Source organism: Chroicocephalus ridibundus, chromosome 3 (genome assembly GCF_963924245.1).
Source record: "Chroicocephalus ridibundus chromosome 3, bChrRid1.1, whole genome shotgun sequence".
Lineage (NCBI taxonomy): Eukaryota > Metazoa > Chordata > Aves > Charadriiformes > Laridae > Chroicocephalus > Chroicocephalus ridibundus.
The window spans coordinates 58,728,563-58,753,781 of record NC_086286.1 but is presented as its reverse complement, the minus strand read 5'-3'; the positions used below and the strand labels follow the sequence as shown (position 1 = coordinate 58,753,781).

The 25,219-nt window shown below is 42.3% G+C and overlaps 1 protein-coding gene across 5 annotated transcripts in view; it reads right to left on the bottom strand.

The window, feature by feature from the left end:
• Positions 1 to 2,655: 2,655 nt before the first annotated feature.
• Positions 2,656 to 25,219, bottom strand: part of MTHFD1L (methylenetetrahydrofolate dehydrogenase (NADP+ dependent) 1 like) — a 161,076-nt gene continuing 138,512 nt past the window's right edge. For all 5 annotated transcript variants that reach the window (XM_063329295.1, XM_063329296.1, XM_063329297.1 and 2 more), the window contains 2 exons: positions 9,457 to 9,565; positions 2,656 to 5,732 (listed from right to left, as the gene is read on the bottom strand). In XM_063329295.1, coding sequence (XP_063185365.1) covers positions 9,476 to 9,565 — 90 coding nt within the window. In that variant the 3' untranslated portion in view covers positions 2,656 to 5,732; positions 9,457 to 9,475. The remainder of the gene's footprint in view (positions 5,733 to 9,456; positions 9,566 to 25,219) is intronic.

Genomic DNA, 25,219 nt, shown 5'->3' with positions numbered 1-25,219 from the left:
TTTACATAGCCTTCTTCAAAACTGTTGGTGGTATGTTATATAGCGTGCAATTTAAAGGAATTTTTCAAGTGATTTAGTGAAATAACCTCTCGAACTCATCTTGATTTACATCTGCTGCTTTCATACAATTCTGTCCCAAAAGAGCAAATTTGACACCTGTGCTTTGGTCCTTCATTCGCCATCTTCATTAGTTTTCTTCTTTTATTTATTCTTCTCCATTTTCCACTCACTGATAAGAACTAAGTAGCTTGCACACCCGGTTATTACTAACAAACTGGGCTCTAAAGTCTGTCTGACTTTCAGTAGTTCCAGAATTGGAATGTGATCCGGGTTTCATCCTGGATGAACAACAAGCTTTTGCCAGGCACTAATATCTGATACTGAGTTACAGTGGTTGAACTTACTAAACACAGGGGTGGAAAAAAAATAATAAATCAAGCACTGTATGGAACTGATGTGAAGGGCTGGGTGAATTAAACTGCTGCCTTCGGCTAATATAATAAAGACCAGATTGGAGTTAGGAGATATTGGGTTTGTTGCTGTCCCCAGAAACCTTCCTCCGGGGGAGTTCACTTACCTCCAACACCTGAAAAGACAGGTTGGCCAATACAGCTTTTTCAGACTGCAATGGAGACGCTAAGGTGATACAGGCTCCAGATGAGCTGGAGCTGGGTGGGAAGATGTGTAACAGCCAAGCTGTGAAACCAGCAAATACAGGGATGTTTTCTCCTTACAGAGACTTGGGCTCACCCAAAGCTGTGCAGGAGCCAGTCTGCTGCCACAGGTCAGACATGAGGCTTTCTTCTGCCCTCTTGGATTTCCCCTCGAGCCTTTTGTCAAAAAAGAAACTGGAATAAAATGTCCTAGAATTCATATAGTGGCATAGTTACACGTCACGTATGTAATACCCGTTTGGTACAAATACAGCCATAATTAAATTTTTCTGGAGAATAAATGTGAACATGCAGGTGCTATGTTACATGGACAACTAAAAGGCTGTGTCCTGAAAAGCTGAGAATCTTCTCTGGCATTAGGAATCTAACTTTGACCAGATGTTGATGGTAATTGAGTTGCAATACCATGATGGGAATTGCCCAGTGGGGAAACAACTTCGCTTTTAAAATGTCATAACTCAAAACTTGATTTAGTGTATTGCATAAAAGTCAGCATGGGTTGTATTTGATACATTCTCTTTTTATTAGTACTCTGCAAAGAAAAGGAAGAAAAGTTCTTACGGTCCCCATAGCGTGTGTGTATTCCAGCTCTGTGTGCTTGCCCAGTGCTAACTCTTTCCACTAGCGTTGTAGCTGGGAGGTGCGCAGAGCAGTTTGCCTTGGAAGGCACCTGGAGATCACCCAGTGCAGGGTTGACTTAAAGGTTCTTCAGGGTCTGGGCTGGTCGAGCCCATGCTAGCATGTAGCAGTCTAGCTCTTCCCAGACAGTACTCAAAGATTTAAGTTAAAAAAGTTTACTTGGGAAGCAAATATTGGAGATTTTTACATAAGAACTGCATGCCCAAATACATATGCTTTCATGCTTGTGTATATGTAATATATTACACTCAAGTGCACGGAGCAGGGAACTATTATTGTGACCACACTCGTGGAAATATTTGAATTTAGCTGCCTTTATGTAAACCCGCTGGCCTTAAGCCCACAGTGCAGGGTGACATGCGTAGCGCAGCAGTCCGTGTTCTCAGGCCAAATGCTCAAAGGGGCTTTCAGCGTTTCCATTTCAACCCTCTCAAGCAGGGGGTCCTAGCTTGGCCTACAAAATACTTCTCTGAAATATTTTTCTCAAAAAAAAAAAAAAAATTTCTATGAAAAACTTCACATTAAAAGGGGTGAAACTGGTTACCCTCTGTTGCCACCCCAATAATTCAGTGGAGGAGGGAGAGCCTCCCCTGCCTCCAGCGCTCGTGGTGGCTGGCTGGGTGGCCATCAGCAGGGCAGACCCAGCTACTGCTGGAGCGCAAACCTAGTGCTTGACATCTGTTACCTGGGGGTAAGTTCCTCACTGAAACGTTGTAGAGAAGCTGAAAAGCTGTTTAGAAATCCAGCCACGAGAAGCATGTTAAAAACCCAGTACTAACCCAAATCATATGGTTAAGACTTCATTTAGCTACTTGGAAAACAGGAGCAACGTCCAGTATGTGCCTGAAGCGCTTGATTTCTCCCCCTCTCCTGCTTCCCCATTTTATTTATTCCTGCTCCCGGGATGCTTTCTGCTGTGTTATGGTCCAGTTGGTGTAACACCCATAGTTCCCAAAGCTTTTGCATTGCTTGTATTTAAATCCCACCTCAAGAAGCTCACATGTGTCTGTTCTTGTACCTGACACTGCTTCACAGAAATCCAGCTGCTAACGGAGAAGTGGAAAGTGTCCAACTGACCCTTGTGTCTGATCCAGCCTTCCACACCAAGGACCAAAGGCAATAGCAAGATATTTTGGGACAAGGACAGGATGTTAGTCTGGTGTGTCCTTCCCTCCAAACACAAACCAGCTTTGAAAGGACTGTACTGGTGGAGAAGGTGCTGTGGACAACCCTCCTGTGTGTGGCCCCTTATGGCAACAGGCCGGGACCAAGCGCGTGAAGTGGCTTAAGAGAAAAGAATGGTCGCTAAACAGACAAGACAGTAGACAAAGAGAGAAAAATATTCCATAATGAATATACTTTATTAATGAATTCAGACTCGAGACAGGCACTGCTTTTGCAAACTGTATCTCAGCACACACATGCGCTTCACTTTCATGTTCGTGGCAACTGGCATTCTGGGATTCTGAAGTTTAAAATACAAACGAAGAAACCCGTTGTATGTAGCCTGATGTATCTCAATGTCACTAGCCTTCTATAGTGGAGCAATAGCAATAACAAAAATATTCAGTCGCTACAAAAAGCAGATGTTCTGATAATAAACAACGGTGGTTCTTAACACGCTTTAGCAAAGGCGGGGGTCAGCGCGGCAAGCCGCCTTAGAAAGCTGCCGTTCTGCCCAATCACAGAACCGCTGAGAGCAGACGCAAAGGCAGGAGTGCCTCACCTGCAACAGCATCTCCATAGCACCAAGTGACCTGTCTAGCAATAACACTTAACTTAAAAGGGTTTCATTTTAAACCCTTCTTGATGAAGGCGTTTGGCCTCAGAGCTAGGGTGGCCCAAGGGAATGTACCGTGGCAGTTCCTGCAGCTCAGGTGATGGACAACAACTCAGTCCCTTTGGATTATGAGGCAGAAGCTGCATGCTAATGTGGATTATTTTTATCAAATGTTCTACTGAAAATGAACTGAAAGAACCAAAAATGTAATAGCTCAAGGGATTTTGCAGATAGTTAACCAGATGGCGGGGGGGGTAAAAAGCTATGACAAAACATCAGAGGGTCATTCCAGCTTTCCTTGAATTATTGAAGCTATCAAAACAATATAACAAATCCTGCGCACGTGACGGTAGAAAAAAAAAATTACAGGATGTTTGTCAACTCTCAACTAACTGAGTTGGAATGGTGTTTTGGGGAAAGTCGGATAAACAGTCCCAGCACACGTGGCCTGAAGAGACAATACGGAGACTACAATGTAGAAAGCTTGCGGGTGTCAAGCCGTAGTTTGAAATTACTTATAAAACCTGTTGCTCAGACATCCATATCCCATATGGAAGCTTCACAGGCAGACAGCTAGTGCCACGTTTATTATCCCACGCTGCACCAAGACAGGTCCAACGCAACCGCAGTGACCGTAAGTAAGGCACGGTTATGGTTTTCCAAATTTCTCCAAGCAAGACGGAGGGAAAAACCTCATTTATTTTTCTTGAGAGAATGCTACTAGGAAAACCATGGCTGGAAACCACATTGATTTTCCTCTGTAAGTCTTTGGATTTTTCTAAGCTAGACAGCTCCGTGTGAGCCGGACCAAATTACAACACAGTTATGTATATGAATAACGTGGTTGTATTTTGGGGTACAAATTAATAGAAAATATCAGAAATCTCTCTCCCCAGTAGCTGTGAGAGCCACACCTGAATCTTGCTTTCTACTGATCGTGTTTGTCTTGCCCAGTGTAATTAAAGCATCCCCAGTCTAGGCCGTTATGAGCTGTCGTCTAATCAGGCTGAAATATCAACTAGCTCTATTTTTTGCGTTCATCTTCACAGCAATCCCCACAGTGCTGGGGGACCACGCTATGAATAGAACACTTCTGAAATGCAGTCAACAGACATTTCCGTGCTACTCCAGGGAAGGCACAGATAATTATTTTAATTGCCCCCAGTTTGCTCTTCTGTCCATAATTATAGTTTTGAGTTTATAAATAACAAAGCACGATTTTAAAAACCAAAACAAACCCCTCAATTACACCACAGTTCCTGAGATAATTAAGTCTCCAAATGTGGCTGTGTAGAAGGGAACGAAAACTACATTGCAGAAGCCCATAACATACAGATGTGCGTAAGCGGAGCAAAGCGACAGGATGGAAAACGTCACTAGGAAAATAAACTCTCTCATCATTATTTCACTGCTTTTTACCTAAAAAACCACAATGGCCTATTGTTTCGATTCAACCTATTGTTCTGTTGCATTTTTTGCTATTGAAGGAACCAACAGTCAGTCAGTGAGAGCTTCCTGAGGAGCAGCAGCCTGAAAAGCTAAATGCAGTATCCTGTACCTAAAGCTTGTTTTGCTGCAGATTTAGGAAAAAACGTACAAGGCAAGTTACTGAGGTAAATTAAAGCACACTGTTTAGGATTTAACTTGTCTGGATACCCCCTTCTACTGGAAAACACGCTCCTGTTTTACAAGTACGGTGGTTAAAACCTGCAAAACGAAGCAGAAGAAAGCTCTGCCCTGTCGCATCCTCACTTGGTGGACATTCCTCTGTTGTTACAGGGTGTTGCGTACTGCCAGGGACAGGACAAGAAAAACTCTGGGTCGGGAGCCAGCAGCACAGCAGGAGGCTTCATCAGCCACGAACAGGAGCAAAACAGGGCTTCAGAAGGAGCAGTGCCCTCGCTGAACAACCGGCTTCACCACAACAAACACAAAACCAGCTGGACAGCCTGTAACACACGCTTTGGATAAACAGAGACCTATGGATGCGAGACAGCTATAGCTTAAGTGTTTCAAAAGATCTTTGCCCAACAAGGAAACAAATTATATATTAAAAACCTTTTACAAAATACATGCTCTGGTCTTTCTCTGCTTAATATCTTCCTTGCTTGAAGCTTGGCTGTTGCCCAAACGCATCCAGAGCAACGCTCAGCGATAACTCAAAAATGTGCGGTTAATCTGTGTGTAGTCTCAGCTCCTGAATGCCAGGAGCAAAAGCGTATTTTTCAGCGAGGAAAAAATCACACAGTATCATCGTGTTAATGCAAGTTTTTAGATGGCTGAGATAAGGCAAATACTTCTGTAAACTCCTTTGAGAAAAGACAAAAACTCTAAGGTGAAGAATTCCTCTCTTTTTCAATGTCATTTTATCCACAAACAAGTATAAGGCCCAGTAGAGAGCTTCCGGCACTACAGCGAGAAAAACTTTAGCTTGCTTTTTTTTTTTCCCCCTTTTTTTTTTTTTGTTAAAACCTTACAGCTATATTTCATCATAAAAACTAGTTTGAAGAAAGAGTAAACTTTTGCTCTTTGCTCTATCTTGACACTCCTCCAGAGACACATAACAGAAATATTTCAGATTCATTTTTGTCTCCTACTTGCAGGAAACAGGAAAGTTGCAGTTCTTAATTTCCAGGCTTCTGAAATGAGAAAGATAAAGAATTTATATGTTGAAACAAGACATCTTTGCTTTCTTCAAAGAGAAAAAAAAAAGCATCACAACCTAAAAGCAGTGCTTTAGTGAAACTGGATATTTTTACCTTAACCATAATAAACAAAAACGTTGTTATGCCACATGCACATCCCATTTATTATCCGTGTAACCCTACTAGGTGAGAAACAAAAATCTGTACTCATATTCCAGTATGATATGGACTTTAGATTGTATATTATTGTAGTAATTGCTGCTGACTGAAACCCAGTACTGTGGAATGAGACTAAAAGAAGCCAGTTTTTTGTTTCATAGGCTCAATTTTGTGCATGCAAAGGAAAGGTCTTCAAACACCTTCTTATCTGTACCTGAATGAATTAAGATGAAAACAGCTAACAAAAAGTTTGCAATTTTAGGACACCAGTTGTGGTGTCCTCCCCTCATGAGGCTCCTTATGGCCCTGAAGATGCTCACAGTCAGAGCTCTGGGATGCCTCTCGCATTCAGAAAAGCTCTGAGGGTGGCAAAATACCCGTGCTGTGTATTACAATCATTCTGATGCTCTGCCAGTTTTGAAGGGGAGACGAGGGCAAGAATGCCTCTGCAACTGTGGACGGCCATGGCCTTACGAAGTCACAACCACCCGAGGAAAACCATCACCCCAGCTACCCAAATCAAGCTGGCACAGTAAGAGGAGGCACCTGCTGCTGCTGATTAAATTAGAGGGATCCTCAGAGCTCACAAGAGTCCCTAACAGACTTTACTTTTGCAGAGTGGGTCAGGTTCATCAATTTAAAAAAACACTTCTTCCTAATGGCAGACTTGTCTTCATGGAAGTAATTCTTATTCTGACTGGTGCTATGTAGAGATAGCTCCTGAGGAAACAATTTCAGCTTTCTTAGTGTACGAGCTGAGCAGCACAACTTAAATAGGGTTGTGGCCAGTGATGAAGAACTAGGCAGATTCCTTCGGGTTGATTTCCAGATATTAATATGTTTCAGCTTTTTAATAGAGCACGCTGCTCCTACAGAGAGACTGTATTATGTTGTGTTCCATGTATCAACTATTTGTCAACAGAAAAAAAACCACAGAGCTGACTTTTTTGACAAATTTTTTGCTTGTGTGACTTTTTAGAGTATATTCTAATGACTGGTATTCTGCAAACTTTTGTGAGAACCATCATCTGCTTCATTAACGCAGTGAAGGGGTGGAGAAAAATCAGAGAGGCTACTGACATCCGATGTTTCAGCTCAGTAAGAGCCCCACACAGCTACCCGCGCAGCAGGAACTTTTGCCTGTATCTCTTTCACAAGTCTCATGAAGCTATGTATTGCAGGGGAGGATGTAAACTGCACACCAAAACAACTGTTCTCAGCTCTGCGTGCATGTTTATAATGAAACATCTGCAGCTCTTCCACAAATCTCTAAATATTTTTCAATTACCACATCTTAAAGACTTGAATCAGTACTAATGAGTTGGCACAATATCATACTACTAGAAATTTTATGTTGTACACTAAAACCCTAAGAAAAGAGGTCAAACCAAGTGAAAACAAAATAAAAATCCCTTCATCTCCTGTCATAGAAACAAACCCACAAATACCTCATAACATAGTATCAACTAGAGTGTGGGTTCACATCAGTGAATGCGTGAAAGCAAAGAATAACGCTGAACTTCTCTACAGAAGGTTTGGAATGAAGATTATACAGGAATATTGTTTTTCTCTATCCAAAATGAGAAATGTACAAATCTAGCACATGACCTGAATGAATTTTAGAGCTGATGAACACTGACTACCTTGTGTGGTGCTCACCGGGTGTTACAGTCCTCTAAAGGCATTTATTTAGATTGTTAAAGGTAGGAACACAGGTGAATACGTGCCTATATTGATGAAAAATATATATGATCAAGCTGTTTTTTCTTTAAAAGGCTTAAACTTACCGAATCATCTATCTGTCTGATGCCACCAATACCTCCATAATGAAATTAAAATAATTTTTTAACAGTTGGATATATTCCTACCTGACTACTATGTTTTTGTGACTTTGTCAGCATTGCTTTTTACATCTGAGAAAACACCATCACTGACTAAAAGCCAAGTTTAACATTTTCATTTCATGCACAACTTCAAATGAAAGACCTCCACAGCTGGAATGGAGTATTTAATCTGCTTAATTATCATTGTTCTTCAAAACTCACCAACCCATGGTTTGGATGGATTTGTGTAAGATGAGGCAGTAAAAGCAGAGATTAAGCAGGCTATGTGAATCTGCATATAGATTTTACATTAGGATTCTACAGTCATTTCAAATGATTCAGAAGCAATTACATGACCGACACATGATGAATCAATACGTATGCGTGAAGCCATCAGACACATAATGCGTATCAGTAACAAAAAGGGGATGTATGCCAAGAAGCGGTATGGCCAACACTACCCAGCAACAGAACAGTCAGTGATGGTTTGCATATAAGCTAGTAATTACCTATGTGTGCTGGTTAACTTTCAAGTTAACTGCTTTTTACTTGTCTTGACGGGTGCACACGAAATGGCAGAATCTGCTCTCACCAGATGTTATGTGAATGCTGTGACATTCAAGTGTGGGCAAGTGAACGGTTCACGTGGTCTGAGCAGTAACCTCATTGGGTTGTGTCTCTCCTCCAAACAACCCGCCGAAACACGGAAAGAGAAAATGAAAGCCAGTTCTCTCAAACCAGAGGAGGAAGGGATTGCCAGAGCAGGGCTCAAGCGCCTGGGCACATCCACCTCAAAGCTGTGGCTGAGCTGGGGTCCCATCACAGTCCTATTAGCTCATAGAAATATTGTTGTTCTGTGTAAAAGTAACCATTTTACTCCCAGACCCATCCACTGGGGGAAGAGAGAGCGTTAAGCGATGAGAGGAGAGAGTCCTGTCACAGGCGCCGGTGGTTTGTTTCAGTCAGGGTAACATCCTTGCTTACTCCACTTACTTTGTTACAAAGTTAAGACGGAGTATCATGGAGTATTTTCACAACACCTGGGATTTTTAAGCAAGGAACACGTGCTACACAAAATGAAAACAGGACACCAAGAAGATATAAGTACTTAGAGAAGGGGAGGGGGTGGTGGCGGAACTGCAACCTTCAAGGAAAAGGGAGAGAATGCAGCATAAAAAACAGGCAGGCTAAGAGGACAGATTTGTGTTCCCGAAATGCTTATTACCATTCCCGAGAGATGACAGCAATCAGGAAAAAAAACATGAAAAAACAAAGCAAAGCTCATGAACAAGCTGAGCAACATCTCCCCCAACATCTAGGTAATGAGCAACATCTCCCCCAACATCTAGGTAATGACAGAAACACAATAGAGTAGTATCAAGGATGAACTAGACTATTTCTTTTGAGGCAACTAACATGACACGATTTCTTCCAACTGACTTTTTGCATAGCCAAGAGCGGTACAGTTGCAGAACCAGCTCCTCCACATGCCAAACTGACAGAGCCAGGAAATCCAAAACGCACCATCAATGTGCACCACCAGCGCGCATCAGCAAAGTGCTGGCCACTATTCAGCAAACAAGAAACCCATGTGATAAAGTGCACATCATGAAATTGTGTGAAGTCCTTAATGAAACTAGGGCCTAGTTAAACTCCTGACAACCTTTTTGATATACCTCCTAGAGGCAAACATCCTCCTCCAAGCTGGAACAGGAAAACAAAGGCTGTTGACCCACCTGAATTTGGACGTCACTCTCAAAACAATCCTTTCACTTGCTCGGTGACGGAGTCAAGGTCAATGTCATAGAAGCACGGCCTCGTGGGCAGTCCTGGCATGGTGCTCATCTGTGGGAACAATAAGATGAAGTTATACACCTGCACCTGTAACAGATAATCACTCCACCCGTGTAAACCTTAGATTAAGAGAAAGGCTGGATTGTTCATCATGGACTCAACTGCAGATGTGATCCTCACTACATTTTTTGTTTCTGTTAATAACGTCAAGCTTGGTACTTTTTCTATTCATTTTTAAGGGTAGCTTCTAAAAGACAGGAAAGACAAAATAAGAGCCAGAAAATACAGGCTGGCATAGCAACCTAAGAATAAACTCCTTAACAAAACGAAGACACTTTGGGATTTATTTGTTCCTTGGATTATTTATCCAGAACATTTATCCATTTATATCTACTAGGAAAAAAATCACACAGAAAAGGGCAAGGACATAATTGCCCGAATTCACCTGGTGATATGAACGTGCTGAACTCAGACCTCTCCCACAGAAAGCCAGAATATAGGAGCAGAATTAATGGCAACACTTTCATGACTGATTACTTAATGTATGGAACAAATTGGAATAGTTCAAGTAAATGCACATGGATTACAGTTGAATCCTAATTTAGTAGTTAGAATTAACAGGTTCAGATATGAAGCTAAAGCAACCCAATTATCTCAAACTATACATAATTAAGATCCTGATCTAGCATAAGACACCAGCATCTGCATACTTTTAAACATGTAAATAGTTTCATGGGCTTAAATAACACAGTTAACTACAGCTCTGCTCACGCTACTTGTACTATTACTTACAACTGGCATTTTGGCAGCAACTAAAGATACGTGGGTGGCATGGAAATCTTGAGGTGCTGGTCCATGATAGCTTAAGCCACTTTAAATCAGAGGTACCCCAACTTCTCACCTTCCCTGCCTCAGGACTCCCCTCTTCTTCCTCACAAAGGTGACGCCCGCACAGCAGGTTCAGCAGAATAATGCTATTTTTCAATCTGCTTCATCTTCTCCTGTTTTAGCAACTTGAGCCAGGAGGGGCCTCCCCAGCCCCACTGCCAGCGCTGGCACAGGGTAAAGGCTGCGACTGTGGGGCAGTTTTAAGGCAGGACGAGTTTCGATCAACCTGGACCACTTTGGCTTCACACCCTAAGTCTTCCTAAGATGACAGTTAGAAGCCACCAACCACATTCCCACTAATTCAAGGCACTCTGAAAATAGCATTTGGGCTTAAGGACTCCATAAACCGTTTCGATATCTTAACCTCAGAGGTGGCGGATGGCCCTGTTATATTAGGCTCTATATTAATACCCAAAGAGATGCAATCATGGAATCACGGAATTTTTCAGAGTTGGAAGGGACCTCTAGAGATCATCTGGTCCAACTCCCCTGCTAAAGCAGGATTGCCTAGAGCACATTACTCAGGTCTGCATCCAGGCGGGTCTTGAAAGTCTCCAGAGAAGGGAACTCCACAACCTCCCTGGGCAGCCTGTTCCAGTGCTCTGCCACCCTCACTGTAAAGAAGTTTTTTCTCATATTTGATCAGAACTTCCTATGTTCCAGCTTGTGCCTGTTACCCCTCGTCCTGTTAAAGACATGACAATCTCTGGAAAGCAACCTGGAGTTCAACTTAGCTCAACTGTTTGTTGGCTAAGAGCCTTTAAACATTAAAACCTATTGAACAGGTGCTAGATTTTGAGGAACAGAATTTTAGCTGGGACAAATCAGCGGAGCTTGTTAAAGTTGGTGGTTAATCTGACCCCATGAGGTAACCTTCAAATATGGCTGTGTAGAATAAAAAACAAATAAAAAAATAATTACACTGGCTTGAGTACCAGACACACTCCAAACACAATAACTTAAGGAAAGGGTCAGATTAGGGTATGTTTTCATGATGTGAGCTGAAACCCATTGCTGAAAGGGGACACTTTCACCCTGTGAGCCCCTGGGATGATTCCCCCTTGGAGCTGGCCCTGGCACTCATCTTACTGCAACCAACCTCATTCAACATACTGAACGGACAAAAATACACGTTTTTGTGGCCTGAACTGATGAAAATACAGGTTTTTGTGGCCAGGGTTGGTCAGCTGATGAATTAAATCTGCTTAGTGCATGATCAGATCACCACCAGGCCACCGGCTGCGGGGGTGCAGGCAGAGCACACCGTGGCCAGCCGTCACCTCCCCGCAGAGAGCACAGGGCTTGGGCGGCTTCCTCCCTCCGTTCTCCCAAATTCCCCAAGAAGAACAGCTCAGCTACAGTGTTTTCTCTGGCCAAAGGCAAGCTCTAACAGGCTAATTGGCCTCAGAAGACGAAAAATACACGACCACCATCCTAGCTCCTCCAGAGAGACAGATTTACAGGCCTGCCTCGGGCTGGAGCAGGATGTATTTCTTTGCAAATCAACCTGTTTTGCTGCACATTCAGTGATTGAGTTAGCGTCTCCCTTACGCTTCAGCTATGCTCCGAATGCTCGTGTGATGTTTCCATCGTGGGAATACAAGCAAATTGTAAGATCTCTCCACCACAGCCCCATTTACTCCAGAAAGCTCTGCTGCCATTTCAGAAGGGGGAAAGGAGCTCGGGGAGCTCAGTACCGGTGCAACCATCGTCTCAACCGAGAAAAAAACAACACAACAAGCTCTTCTAGTGGACTCAGTGCATTTCCTCTGTTTTTAAATACAGTCCTTCCTGATCTTTTGTTATTGCACACAGCAGGATTAAAAGGCAAAACTGTCAGTTTGCATCGACCAAGCCCTGCCACTGATTGCGTGGCATCGTTGTATTGGCTGACATTGTCTTGGCATCTTAGCTAAGCACTAAAACACCTTCTTACTATTATTTATCCATTGGCCACACTAGTTGGACTACTACATCATCAGCGTTACTGAATTATTTTCTGTCTCAGATTCCTCCCAGCTTATGAGTTAACGCTTGACAAGAAACTCCCTTAATGAATTACATTTTGCTAGGAGGGGAATGAACAAATTGCCAAAGACAACTTGCTGGTTACTTTGTGTATGACAGTTCTATATCCGAAAGTAAACTCCCAAATTCCAGGTTCCGCCCTCCTCCCCTTTTTTTTTTTTTAAATTTGTCTACAAGCTTGTCCATTTGCCCTGTATAATAAAACCAAGGATCAGTTTAGGGGAGTTTTTCCTTATTTTCTTTAAAATAAAAGTGTGTGTTTTGGGTTTGGTTTTTTTTTCATAGGCCCAGTTCTACACTGGTGTAACTCTGCTATATTAACTAATGGAAATCTATTACATCTATAAAACGTGAATATCAAACCAGCTTATTGCCAGTTCAGGGAATATAACTATTCTCATATTGAAAATTTAAGTCAACAAAAGGGAATGAGTTCATCTGAATCAAAATTACTGCTGTGTAAAATGAAGTACAAGGCAAAAAAATCCACAGAGGAAACACCTTGGGATGAATACCTATGTGAACTACAGAGCGAAAATAAAATACGTCCTGTCATTTTCCCCATGGCCCAGACTTCCAAACAGGCAATGCCGTGTAGATTTACAATCATTTCTCTCCGCTCTCATTATTTGGACACACAGAGTGCAGCAGAATCTATCCCTTTTTCATTACTTCAAGGTCAACAGGAGGAGACGGCTGGCTGGCTGAGGAGATTACTACCGATTATTCCCTCGCCAGCCCTCCATTTCTTTCCTGCAGCCAAAACCGCAGGAGAGAAAAGAGGGTTCAGTCGCGGCGAGGCTTAACTTAGGCTTTGGCTGGCTGGCTTTACACAGGGCTGGGGGTCCAGAACGACCCTCTTCCTTCTTGCTGTTTTCCACCACGCTGAATGAAGGCACCAAAGAGCGAGTTCACAGGCTGGCCTGAACCACAGCAGACACGACCCAGAAGCATCCCTTTCTCTGCCCTAAGTAGCTGGAGCCTAGATTTTTGGGCACAGAGGGGAGGATGCTAACCTGCCCCCCTGGCTGCAGCACAAACTGTACCTGCAGAGTGGCTGGCAGGCTACCTCCACCTCGCCGAGGCTTTCTGAGATGACTGCTTAGTAAAATGACTTCATTTCTAAAACTTGAAAAAAAGGATGATGAGCAACGAAAGAGAAAATATACCCAAACCATAAATCGCTTTGGTAATTAGCAGGTATGTACAGCCTGAAAAACCCCACAGGAACTCATAGCCACACCACAGCTTGCTAGGCATCTCATACAATAGACACCCACTATATATTGCACGGAGATCAGCACAACTCTCCACTGTAATATAACATTTGGATTATAGATTGGTAGCTACACAACATCATGCAGCGTGGCTGTGAGAAATGCGCAGGGTAAGAAGCAGTGAATGACAACACATTATCTGCTTAAGATCACAATCTGAATTTAGGTAGCTGAAATAATCAGTACTTTGTTTGACCAAAACTGTTACTATCACACTTCCCCTGGGAGAAGGAATACATAAGGCATAAACTTTGTACCTTGAGACTTAATGCAACTCATAAGAATGCAGGGGAATAAGAATCCAGCAGCTGCCCACGATATATCATTCAGGAATTAATAGGAACTAGTTTTGTAGGAACTCACTGGAATGAACTGTTTTCTTTGCAAACTGTGCAGCCGTCTACACAGCCATGAGAGCAAATCAACTGCAGAAAGACAATGTGAAAAATGCAATGCCTATTTATTATTATGGCACTCATGTTCAGGGGGCAAAAGCAGCAAGTCTTACAGTCAGCCATCCTGAGGATCATTTACACTGCTGGAAATGGACAACTGGTAGAAGATAATGATTCTAGTTAAGAAAGCCCGAAGGCTACTGTTATTTATACGTGTATGATCTTCCAGAAGTTTACTTACACGGCTAAACAAAAAAAACAATAAGGAGCTTTCTTACAAAAGGAGGATGCCAGTTATTTTTAAGGACGCTATATGAAAGTGCCATTCCACTCCCTCTCCAAGAACCAATCCACTGTCACTGGAAGAGTGACCAAGCTGAGCTTCCCTAGAGTTTCATTTACATTACAGTTACATGTTGACTTGTATTTTCAGTTGGCCGTAAGGTCTATGTAACAGTTGCACAGTCAAGCACTAAGACTCTGCTAGCCAGGTTTGTTATGGTCCCAAGAGGAACTATGCTGCTTAGCTTCCTTTTTTTATCATACAAACATCCACCAGTGGTTGACATATCCTGCCTTTTACTTCAAGCGTGTATACATACATTCATATATACCTCTATATATTTTTTTCATTTATCTGTATGAACAATCCTAATAGGACCTCAGATCACTTTAACTGGGTCAGCACAATGGCATGATGTGCAAAACAGAAGGTCCCGAGGTCTACATCCAACTCATGTTTAGTGTCTTTTTCACCTATGAGACAAGATGTGTCTGCTTTACAGGCATAGCATGGTTTCTAGATAGAGAAAGAAAGCCAGAGGGATCCGTAGTTACACAAAATAGGGAAACCAGATGATTAGAAGGTACCAAAAGAATCGGCAAACAGCTTATTGAGGAAACCTCCCTATTCTGTGGCTTAAGGAGTTAATGTTACATTTGACAAGAAGTGCAAGTAATTCACATTATCTAATTGTATCCTTTTAGTAATTAAGCAACTTAAGACAACCCACAACCACTTCAAACTTGAAATACTGCAGAAAACAGATGTTATTTCTCAAGGGAATCCAGCACACACATGACTGCGGATGACTCCTCAATAAAATCTGATGGGGTGAATCGCACACCCCATACTCCCTCAGCAAGAAACAATACAAGAGGAAACTCAAGAATAGCGCAATAAACCTGCATGCATCATGTTCAACGTGCCAGAATATGTTGGAATCCTGAGGCGCGGCACGAAGGAGCTACGTTTCAGGGTTTCAATAACGTTCCCTAGTGTGAGTTAGAGCTCTGAAAGACAGATCCACCACCAGAACTTTGCTTCCCTGCAGTGCATCTGTCAGTCTCAGCGCATGCCAAGCTGAAAGGAAAAGCTTTCCTCCCTTCTTCTGGAGAAATCCCTCCAGGCCTCCAACCTTGCCTGCTTTTAGGCACTCTTTATCTCCAGTGTCAGATAACTCCTGCTGACACCTGTGGTGCTGGCCATGCACTGGACGCTGGCACCAGGGGAATTGCAATCCATGGGGTGGGAGAGAGAGATTAACAGCCACCTCGCTGCACTGCATGACTGGAGGAGTGAGTGCAGGTCTTATTACCGGATGCCTCCAAGTCCCTGCACTCTCCATCTTAAACCTCTACTTGGAAATTTTTCATGAGACTACCCATGGAACGAGGGTAGCAGGTAGGCCTACAGCACTCTTAAGCACGCTTCCAGTGAGTGGTCACTTATTTCATCTTCACAGTGGACCGTCCTCCACTGCACAGAGGCACTCAGTCTGCACTGAAGAGGGAAGCTAGTGCACAAAAATTAGGCAGAATATCCTAAGTATCTCCAGGGTCAGCTCGTAGTTTGTTCCACAGAACTGGAAAATTTCCCCGCTCTGCGGCGCTGCAGAGCTCTGTCACTTCAGAGGTAGTTCATGTTTTGAATGACAGGTGAAAAAAAAAAATTACATTAAAATAACAGAAAAGAATAATTAGGAGAACAGTATTGTTCATCTTAGTTAACAGAAATACAACTGAATTAAATGGCCAAAACAAAATATGCACAATTTAGTCTAGACAAATACACCCCCCTACCTCCTCCCCTATGAGAGAGGGGAACAACGCCATACCCAAGACTGAACTGATGCTCAAGTGACCTTTCACCACCTCTTAAAAGCAAACAAACCTCAGACGCTCACATTAGGAAAAGCAGACGCATGACGGAGGGAAGTTGGGGCTTCCTTGGAAAAGTATCAACCTTTAAAAACAAACTAATAAATTAAGCCTTGGAAATGGCAATAATTTCTAAAAATCTACTTTAATAGCTACATAATGCTTAAGAAAATATTATCTCATTATTTCTCATTGCCTGAAAATAACAGGGATTTCTAAAAGCAGCTAAGCGATGATCTTTAGCCAGTGTTTAAATATCAGTTTACTTATAAGTTTTAATGAAAATTTGCCAAACCTGATGCTAGCCAGAGGAGGTAGGGAGAACGAAGATCATATTTTCCTTCTCAGGAAATCTAACAAAAAAGGATCTTGTTGCAATATATAAGAACAATCAGAGTAAGAAATTCAACACATTAGCAGCTTTCAAAATGATCAACATAATGTTTGAAAAGATGCTGATGCTACCCTGACACATGCTGTAGTATTCCTTGCAATAAATGGCTCTGTTTCACCAGCACGCTGACTGATATCAGGTGTAGAAGTCCATCTGGCATCAATTATTCTATTATCATTGTCTCTTACTTCAATGTTTCCACATTCTCTGGCAATTGTTCGATATTGTGAAAGGATTTACAACAACAAAATGCATGGACATTGCTCTTCCGCTATCAGCATCTGGATGAAGTTATGAAGGCACTAAATACTGGTTATGCAGTCCTAATTGACCTTGCTGCCAGGTGCTCAAGTGAGACAGAAGTGCCCTGTTACATTCTCTGAGGGATTTCCAGGACCCTACAATTTACCCATCTTGAGTGGAAATATTCTGAACCCGAAAGTGATCTCCTGGGATCACCCTAAGGAAAAAAACAAAACCCACACAACAGTCCACACCTGTCCAATACAGCTTTTGGAGGGATCTGTGGGTGCATATCTCCCAAAGGAAGCTGGGAACGAGAGGAATCGGTCAATGCTTCATTGGCCAAGTTCTTGGTGAACAAGTCAGTGTAATACCACTGGGACTCAAATGCTGCTGTTAGTGACGTGCTGAAGCACCGAAGACACAGAAACAGCATTTTGCTAGTTAGTAAATAAAATATTTAGTCATAGATGTAATCTGTAAAAGAATGAGCCATTTCCCTGATTAAGTAAAATATTTGTGACTCACATAATATGACTGCAGTTCCTCTCAGCAGAGGTGTCTCAACTCGTTTTCACCTTAGAATTTATAAATCCATACCTGAAGCAGAGGAAAACGATCCCCCTAATAACAGCACAATGGGATCAATATTTAGAATTTTACTCAAAAAATACACCTCTCTCTCTGAGGTAGCCTGTTAGATGGTGTTAGGTCAGTGTACTATTTTTTCATACCATCCACAACACAGCATGATGTCTGACAGGGTATTCAGAGCTGTTTCCTCCCTTAAATAGGTTAATTGTTAAACAAAATACTACACAAATGAAAGCTACAAAACCCAAACAAACCTCAAAAAAATCAAGCAACCCCCTACCCCACCCCCCTCAAAAAGAAACCCCAAACCACAACCACCAAAACCCAAAACAACTAACCACAGAGGAGAAAAAGGGGGGAGAGAAAAAACAGGACTACAAATTCCAGGTGTCTTGTTCCAAAACACCTCCCTTCATCCCAGCCCACTCAAATCCATTTCCAGGAGTAATTGCTCCCTTGGCCAAGGCCTACATCCTGACTTTCCTTTCCCTCTTGGGCTTTCGACAGAATCCCTGGCAGAGGATTCTCGCTTGCTGCCTCTTGTACAAAATCACCTCCTCAGCCAGAAAAAATCCTTCCCTCCAGCTCACTCCTGATGTCAGAGGCTCCCAGGACCATTCCCATTCTTGATGAGTGTCCAATATATCAGGCAGTGCTGGAAATGTGCCTCTTAGGGAATAAATCCAGAGGATAAAGGCTTTTCTCTCATATGCCTTTTCAGCAACAGGAATATCTGAAGTATCTGATGCTTGTGAGACATAATCCTCCTGCTTTGTCCAGTGCTCGGGTCTCCTGGTGAGCAGGAGGTGTCCAAGCTGTGCCAGCAGCTCAGGTTCTGCTGAAAGCAGAGCAGGTTTTGTGATATTTGGGGAGGAAAGGTCTCGGGTGGACCCATCCCAACTGCCTTAAATTTGCTCAGGGACCAGGCACCCTTCATTTGCTCTGAAATCTGTTTATTTTTCAGTAATTGTTTCTCTAGAAGGGTCATTCCTCAAACACTGGGAGCAAGTCCCACTTTGTGCTCTTGGTCTTCACTATGCCATTTTGTTTAAAAGCTTCATAACTTTCCTATGAGACTTGCCTTGCTGGTCAGACAGCCTGACATGTTAACAACGAGCCTCAAGTTACAGCCCAGAAACTGGAGATGGTGGCAGCGGCAGAATATGTAAAGCAAACACGTGTGCTCAACATGCAACAAACTGTATTCTTCCCGGTAAGAGCAGCAGGAGCGTCATCCAGCCATTTCAATGACAAATTAGAACACAGAGAAATCCCCAAAGATTGTACAACTATGGCAAATAAAAACGCATTTAACGTCTGCTGGCATAGTAGCCCTCTTGGTTACAACTAACTAGATCCACTGACATATGAGTAAGTAAAGTTCCCTAAGAAACACCGTATCAGGCAAAGATGATGTGTATATATGGGAAGAATCACTTGTAGAGGAAGTAAAGGGGTCATAGCAGAGGACCACTAAAAATCAGTTCTTTTTAATTGTTAAATGATCAAATTGGCTTGGCCTCATTACATGACTTATACTAAGTGCCAGTGCTGACCTTTACAATACCAAAGGGCGTGAGAATTTTGGAAATCACCTGAAACAAGAGGAGCTGAAAGAAGTGGAAGAAGAGGTGACCATACTTGGCTAATCCCATCTGAGCAGACACAATCAGTACTGGGAAACAATAAAACCTAGGCTATGCATTTCACAGGCGCAGTCCAACTACAGTTATCATGGCAGATGTCAGAAAGAAGAGCCCAGGGGCTTGTCTCTGAAGAATGATCAACTGCGCATAAGTTACTATCACTGTAGCACCACCCATGTAGCAACCCTGACCTGTGAGCATGTCTAATCTCCTTAGTTCAAGTTTCTGTACCTGCTTTCTCAAGTCACTTGTTGCTTGGATAAATGATTTAAATTATTTGCTCTTTGCAGCCCTTAACACGTGTTATTTTGTGACAAACTGAAGCAAACAGGAAACAGACAATTACAAACAAGCCCCATACATTATAATTCTGGATGCGGCTGCTTTCTAACCATATGCAATTTCGCCTCATCTCTCTCCAGGCAAACCACTGTTTTGATATGCTAGGTCAATGTTACCTTAGCTGCACTGAAGAATTAAAAACCTTTTCCTTTCTATTTGTTCCTAACCCAGAAGATCCAGAATGGATCCAGTCTGGCGGGCCACGAGGATGTCAGATTGTTACGCTGTCTCTGTAAATCAGTTATTCTCAGATGCAAGTCCATTGCAGACCTCTAGCAGTACCTATTACTCAATACAGTGCGTCCCCTAAAATAGTATCAGAATGTGCTGTGGTTCCCTTTGACAAGGAAGCAAATAAAAAATGAAGGATATTACTTAGACCAGCAATTTTCACCCTATAGTCTATTGACCTACTATTTTAAGAGGTCTCCAAAAGGCTGCTGAGAAAAGTGAGCCTCCTATGCTGGAGCTCGGACTTCCCCTGGAAAATGGAGGAGCTTAGAAATGCTTTGGAAAATGCATTTTTCAAATCACAAGCCCCTGACTTGTGATGCACTAGCGCCTTCAGGAGAGCCACCTTCTTTGCAAGTTGCCTGAACTGCACTAATAGCTGTAAGGAGAAAGGAAAAAATTCTAGCCTGGAACGTGTGACTTAACTCTCTTACGGCAACATTGGTTTTCAAAATTTCTCTAAGGAGATACCTAAACCCCTAACTTCTGTTCACTGAAAGAGACCCATGAGTTAACAAGCTGTCAGATAGGTTTAATTTTCAAAGGAAAAGACAATATTTTGTTAATTGATGGGCAGCACAATCTTTATCCTACAAACAAATCTATCCTACAAATCTTTACATAATATAATAAAGATTTCTATTTTCATATTTAGAAATAAAATTCTTTTCAAAGTCCTTGAAAATATGAATTAAATACATTAAATACGTCTGGGAAATACATGAAATAAGATCTCCATTTTAAAAGGTGAGTGCGATATAAGGCAGAAAAGGTTAAATGATTTGCCAAAAGTTACAAAAGGAGCTGAGGCGATGCCAGGAGAATGGAACTTGAAATTGGTAACTCTGATTCTCATCTTAGTCTCATATAACTGCAACTCAAAAATAACTATGCTAAATAGTTACATTGCATGAAACATCTTTTTCTATTACATAATGAAGCCTTTGTATCAGTATTTTTAAATGAAAAATACAGCTTTCTCCATTTCTCACACTTTGCTCAGCATGAACTTGCAGTAAGTCACTTTTCTAGCCACAGTCTCTGCAATATAACGAAGGATAACAATATATTCGTATGTGCAACAAAAATGTTGTTAAACTGTCCAATTAAAATCAACCATATTTGGAAACACACTTTTTTTTCGGTCTGAAAAACAAACCAACCCCTAACAGATGTTTTGTGGGTGGCATTCAGTATTTTTCCCTAATGAAGCATATGAAAGGACACAAAATGTGGAAGGCAATAACAAATTTCTGCATCACAAGACAAAACATAACCCTTTCTTGTATTTTGACAAATATCTAGTACAGGAACGATCTATGGGAACTTCTTCTCAAGCATTAAAAAATGCGTAAAAAATGTCGCAGGAAGTTCACTTCTGAACATACAGGGTAAATAATAAAAAGACTAAAATAAAGTGATAACAGAGAAATTAAAAGCCAGCTAGAATATAGTGTCTTTGATGCCAAAGTGAACAAACTAGCAGACAAAGCCATAAGCTTTATTTACTCTTACGGTATAGCCCCCAGGCTCCTCCTAATCAAAACAAGGCCAGTCTGTAATGAACTTTCATTTTTTTGGCAAACAAACCCTTTACAACTCTGCTGCTCAGCCAAAGGCATAACAAACACAACCCGCCGCGCATCCGCTAACGTTCAGCCTGCCTCCTTCCCTCCCGCTGACCCCAAGAATGAAGGCCTTCCGTGATGGCACGCTGACCTCGCCTGAAGAGCCACAGGAGCGTGTTCCTACCCACTGCCAGGGCGTCCTCCTTGAAGAGAAGCTGCTGGTGAGCAGGAGCGCTCTGCCTTGGGTGCAGCCACAGGCTGTGCTGCCGCCTCGTCATCAGCATCTCGACCAGCCATCGGGTGGTGAGACACTGGCACAGGTTGCCCAGAGAGGTGGTGGAGGCCCCATCCCTGGAGACATTCAAGGCCAGGCTTGATGAGGCTCTGAGCAACCTGATCTAGTTAAAGATGTCCCTGCTCACTGCAGGGGGGTTGGACTAGATGACCTTTAAGGGTCCCTTCCAACCCAACACATTCTATGATTCCTGTCGTTATTCTCGTATGAAAATTGCTTGTGGTTTATTTGTGGGAAAACTCTGCTTTATCTTTGCCTGCACATTACATTTCTGCTTTGTCAGGCTGCTTAAACACCGACCGTGAAGTTATTTTTAAATTTGATTCTTTTTGGTGAAAGTTACTAAGAAATTTAGTTTTTTATTTTTGCCAGAGAAAAGAAAAGAGACAAAGAGCTTCACAAACTCAGAGGGAGCTTATTTATGCTGTCACAAACATGCCTTGATCCCATTCTGGCCACATTACCTGCAGAGTGCTTGGTTTCCATGTCTACTCCCTGCATCACATCTTTGCTACAGGTGCCACGTACAATGGCATTGATGCTCTTTATTACAAACCAGATCAGAGCTCTACAGTCAGCGTGGCTCAAGTCAGGGTCTCAGGCACAAAAGCAAATCTGACATACGCTGTGCCAGCAGCATGATGTTGTCCCTCTCCGGTGCATAGGAAAAAAGCTTTACTCTACTCCCTGCGTGCCACTGCACGTTATCTCTCCCCTGTGCTCCTGCGGCTTTGTCACAACTGCGCATGGCACAACCTGGCCACAACCAAGAAATACGGGAGTGGGAAAAAAGTCATCAAAGGCTGAGGAACGTGGGAAGTATCCATAGCTACTTTGCTGCGTTTGTTTGTGAAACATCTTCTTTTATCTTCATTTGATTTAGTCAAGTAACAAAAGCTCTTAGTGCCTTTGCTTTCTATACGTACAGAGCAGCAGGGCGCTGTGTACGCACGGAAAACCGGTGCAGTGCGATCAATTAATACACAAGTTCCACACTTTAAATCAGGTAGAAGGCAGGCAGGGAGCATGCCATATCACATCAGAGCAAATGTGCGTGTTCCAGGGTTTTGTCTCTGACAGTGGCTGGTGCCAGATGCTTTACGGAGAAAAGCTAAAACTACAGAGGCTGACAAAGCAAGCTCTGAGAGCTGATAGCTGAAGACTGACCAAACCCTTGAATACCATGCTTAGCACTTTTTCCAAATTACTTACTTACACTAATTACAGCCCTGCATATTGATGGCCATAACCTTTTATAAATCTTATAAATCTTGGCCTTGATGGCTTTCCTGTGTTAATGACTTCCACGTTTTAATCACACGTGAGAAAGCATTTCCTTCTTTTATAGAGGAATTAATACAGATGCCTGGCAACGTCTATTCACAGACCAAAGAAATATTTCAAAGAAAAACTGGTTTCCAGGCAGTCTGGAGACAGCTTCATATAACCTCTAAATTCTGCATAACAGCACATGGATATAATACAGGTATAAATACAAGTCTATGAAATTCACAAGACTTCAGATGTTACAGATACAAAATTTATATGAATACAGAAACTTAAAAATTCTTGGCTTTCTCAGTATTTCAGGTATTAGAAACACATTAACCCGTCAAGAGTCCTGAAACTGTTTCTGTGTTAAAGAAACTGAGAATCATTCAATAAGATTTAATTAAAGAGAGAGAAACAAAACAGTAAAACTGCTAAAGAATATGAACGTATTACCACATTGATTTGGGGATAACAGCAGAGCTCAGGTAACAGCAATTAGCCCTGAGCACACATTTTAAATCAGCAAGCCTACAGAAAACACCACACTGCGTGCAAGCTGATCTTTAAAACCAACTTCAGCCCTCTGTTTTCAGAGAGGAATGCCTAAACATTAATGTGTGTCTGTATTATAGCCTCTGTAACATTCTTCTGCTTTTTAAGATTCCTGTCTAGTTACTTATCCACTAATTCAAATTTTAGCAGAGAAAGATACGTTACATGAATTTTCATTTTTGTGGGATCCAGGTTATAACGCAGAGGTAACCTGGATGATGTATGCCTAACAAATGCGATGACCTTCACAACTGAAAAACTTTCTTTTTCTTGTGAATAGCACATCATTGCTCCTCCAGTTATAACTTCTGAGCTTCAACAAGCCAGCTGAAGTGGCTGCAATGTCACATGAATAAGGATCTTTCCTTTTTTGTGGATCTGATGGGATTACTGGGGAGGGTGATGAGAAGCCTGGCAGAATACTGAAAAAAACAGCACAGGTCAGGAAGTCATTTCTGGGAGCAGATGTTTGCTCTAATTGCATTTACAGATGGATGCCATACAAGGGGAAGCTGGCATTTAACAGGTACTGTACTCAGATCCATTTTGCTGTCATTAAGGCTACTATTAAAAAAAAAAAAAGAGTCAGTGAGAGAGAAGGGAAAACGATGACATACTCAGGGCACAACTCCAAATAACCTAGGAGATGCTCTGCGACATCCTTATTACTCATTTTCTCTCATGGGATTTTGACCCTTGCCTAACTCATTCTGATATTTAAGGCTTACGGTTTCTTTGCTAGTGAAGACCCCTTCAAAAGCCGCAGCAAGCAGAAGGCAGCCCTTCACACCACTCTCCCCTCAGAGAGGGCTGCGGCAGGCAGGGCACAGGAGCCCAGGCTCCTCCCCAAGGCAGCGCAGATTTACAGCTTCCAGATCACCTGCACCCAAATAGCTGCAAAGAGGGGCATGGCTGCAACCCTGCCTGTCTGGCCATCCTCCAATTCACCGAGGGAGCGATTTAGGACTCTGATTAACCAGCAAGAACAGTGGGGCTTGGAGCAAAAGATGAGACAGACACTCCTGCCATCCCTCTTCCTCAGTTCTTGCTGCCCAAATCTCTCAGTTGCTGCTCATCCAGTTTCTGGACCACTACTTTTGTTCTGGAGTGATAAAAGGCAAACTGAAAATAACAGAGGCTTACCTACAAATACTAAATAGTAAACTATAACCCCTGTGGAGCTCCTTCACAAGCAGATGAGATGTCCCTGCACACAGGGCACCACCATCCCGCAGAGCGGCAGGGGCTGATACGGCTTCGGCAATATGATTTTCATTTGCAGACACATGTCTGTCAGAACCCTAAAACTCATACCGTATTACCTTTGTGACTGATATTAAACACATGCCTGGAAAGAATTAAAGGGCAGTCAGTTGTCTTGAATCTGGGAAAATTTAAGAATTTTTCTTACTCAACTGTCGAAAAATATTAACGTAACTTTGTACTTTATAAAGTGGAAAGACTCCAAAACAAGGCAGGGTTCCATGTACCTGCAGTGATAAGTAGAAGAATGGTTAGCTATAATATAGCCGCATAAAACAAAAACCAACTCCCCAGTAAATTTCTTTCCCATCTGGGAGAATACTGCATTTCCTTATGAGGAATGCCAGCAGCAAACTGTCATGCCGAATTTTCCTCTACAGTATGTATTCGGTTCTGAATCAATCCCAGAGAAGAAACCAGACAACATCAAAACAGAGGCCTTTAATTGCCCCATAAAATGAAGATGACTTTATCCCCTTAAAGCTGAATTTTTATGAATATATCACTGGAAAATGGTACCCCATGAAACCATTAGGCATTACACTGCAGTTATCTGG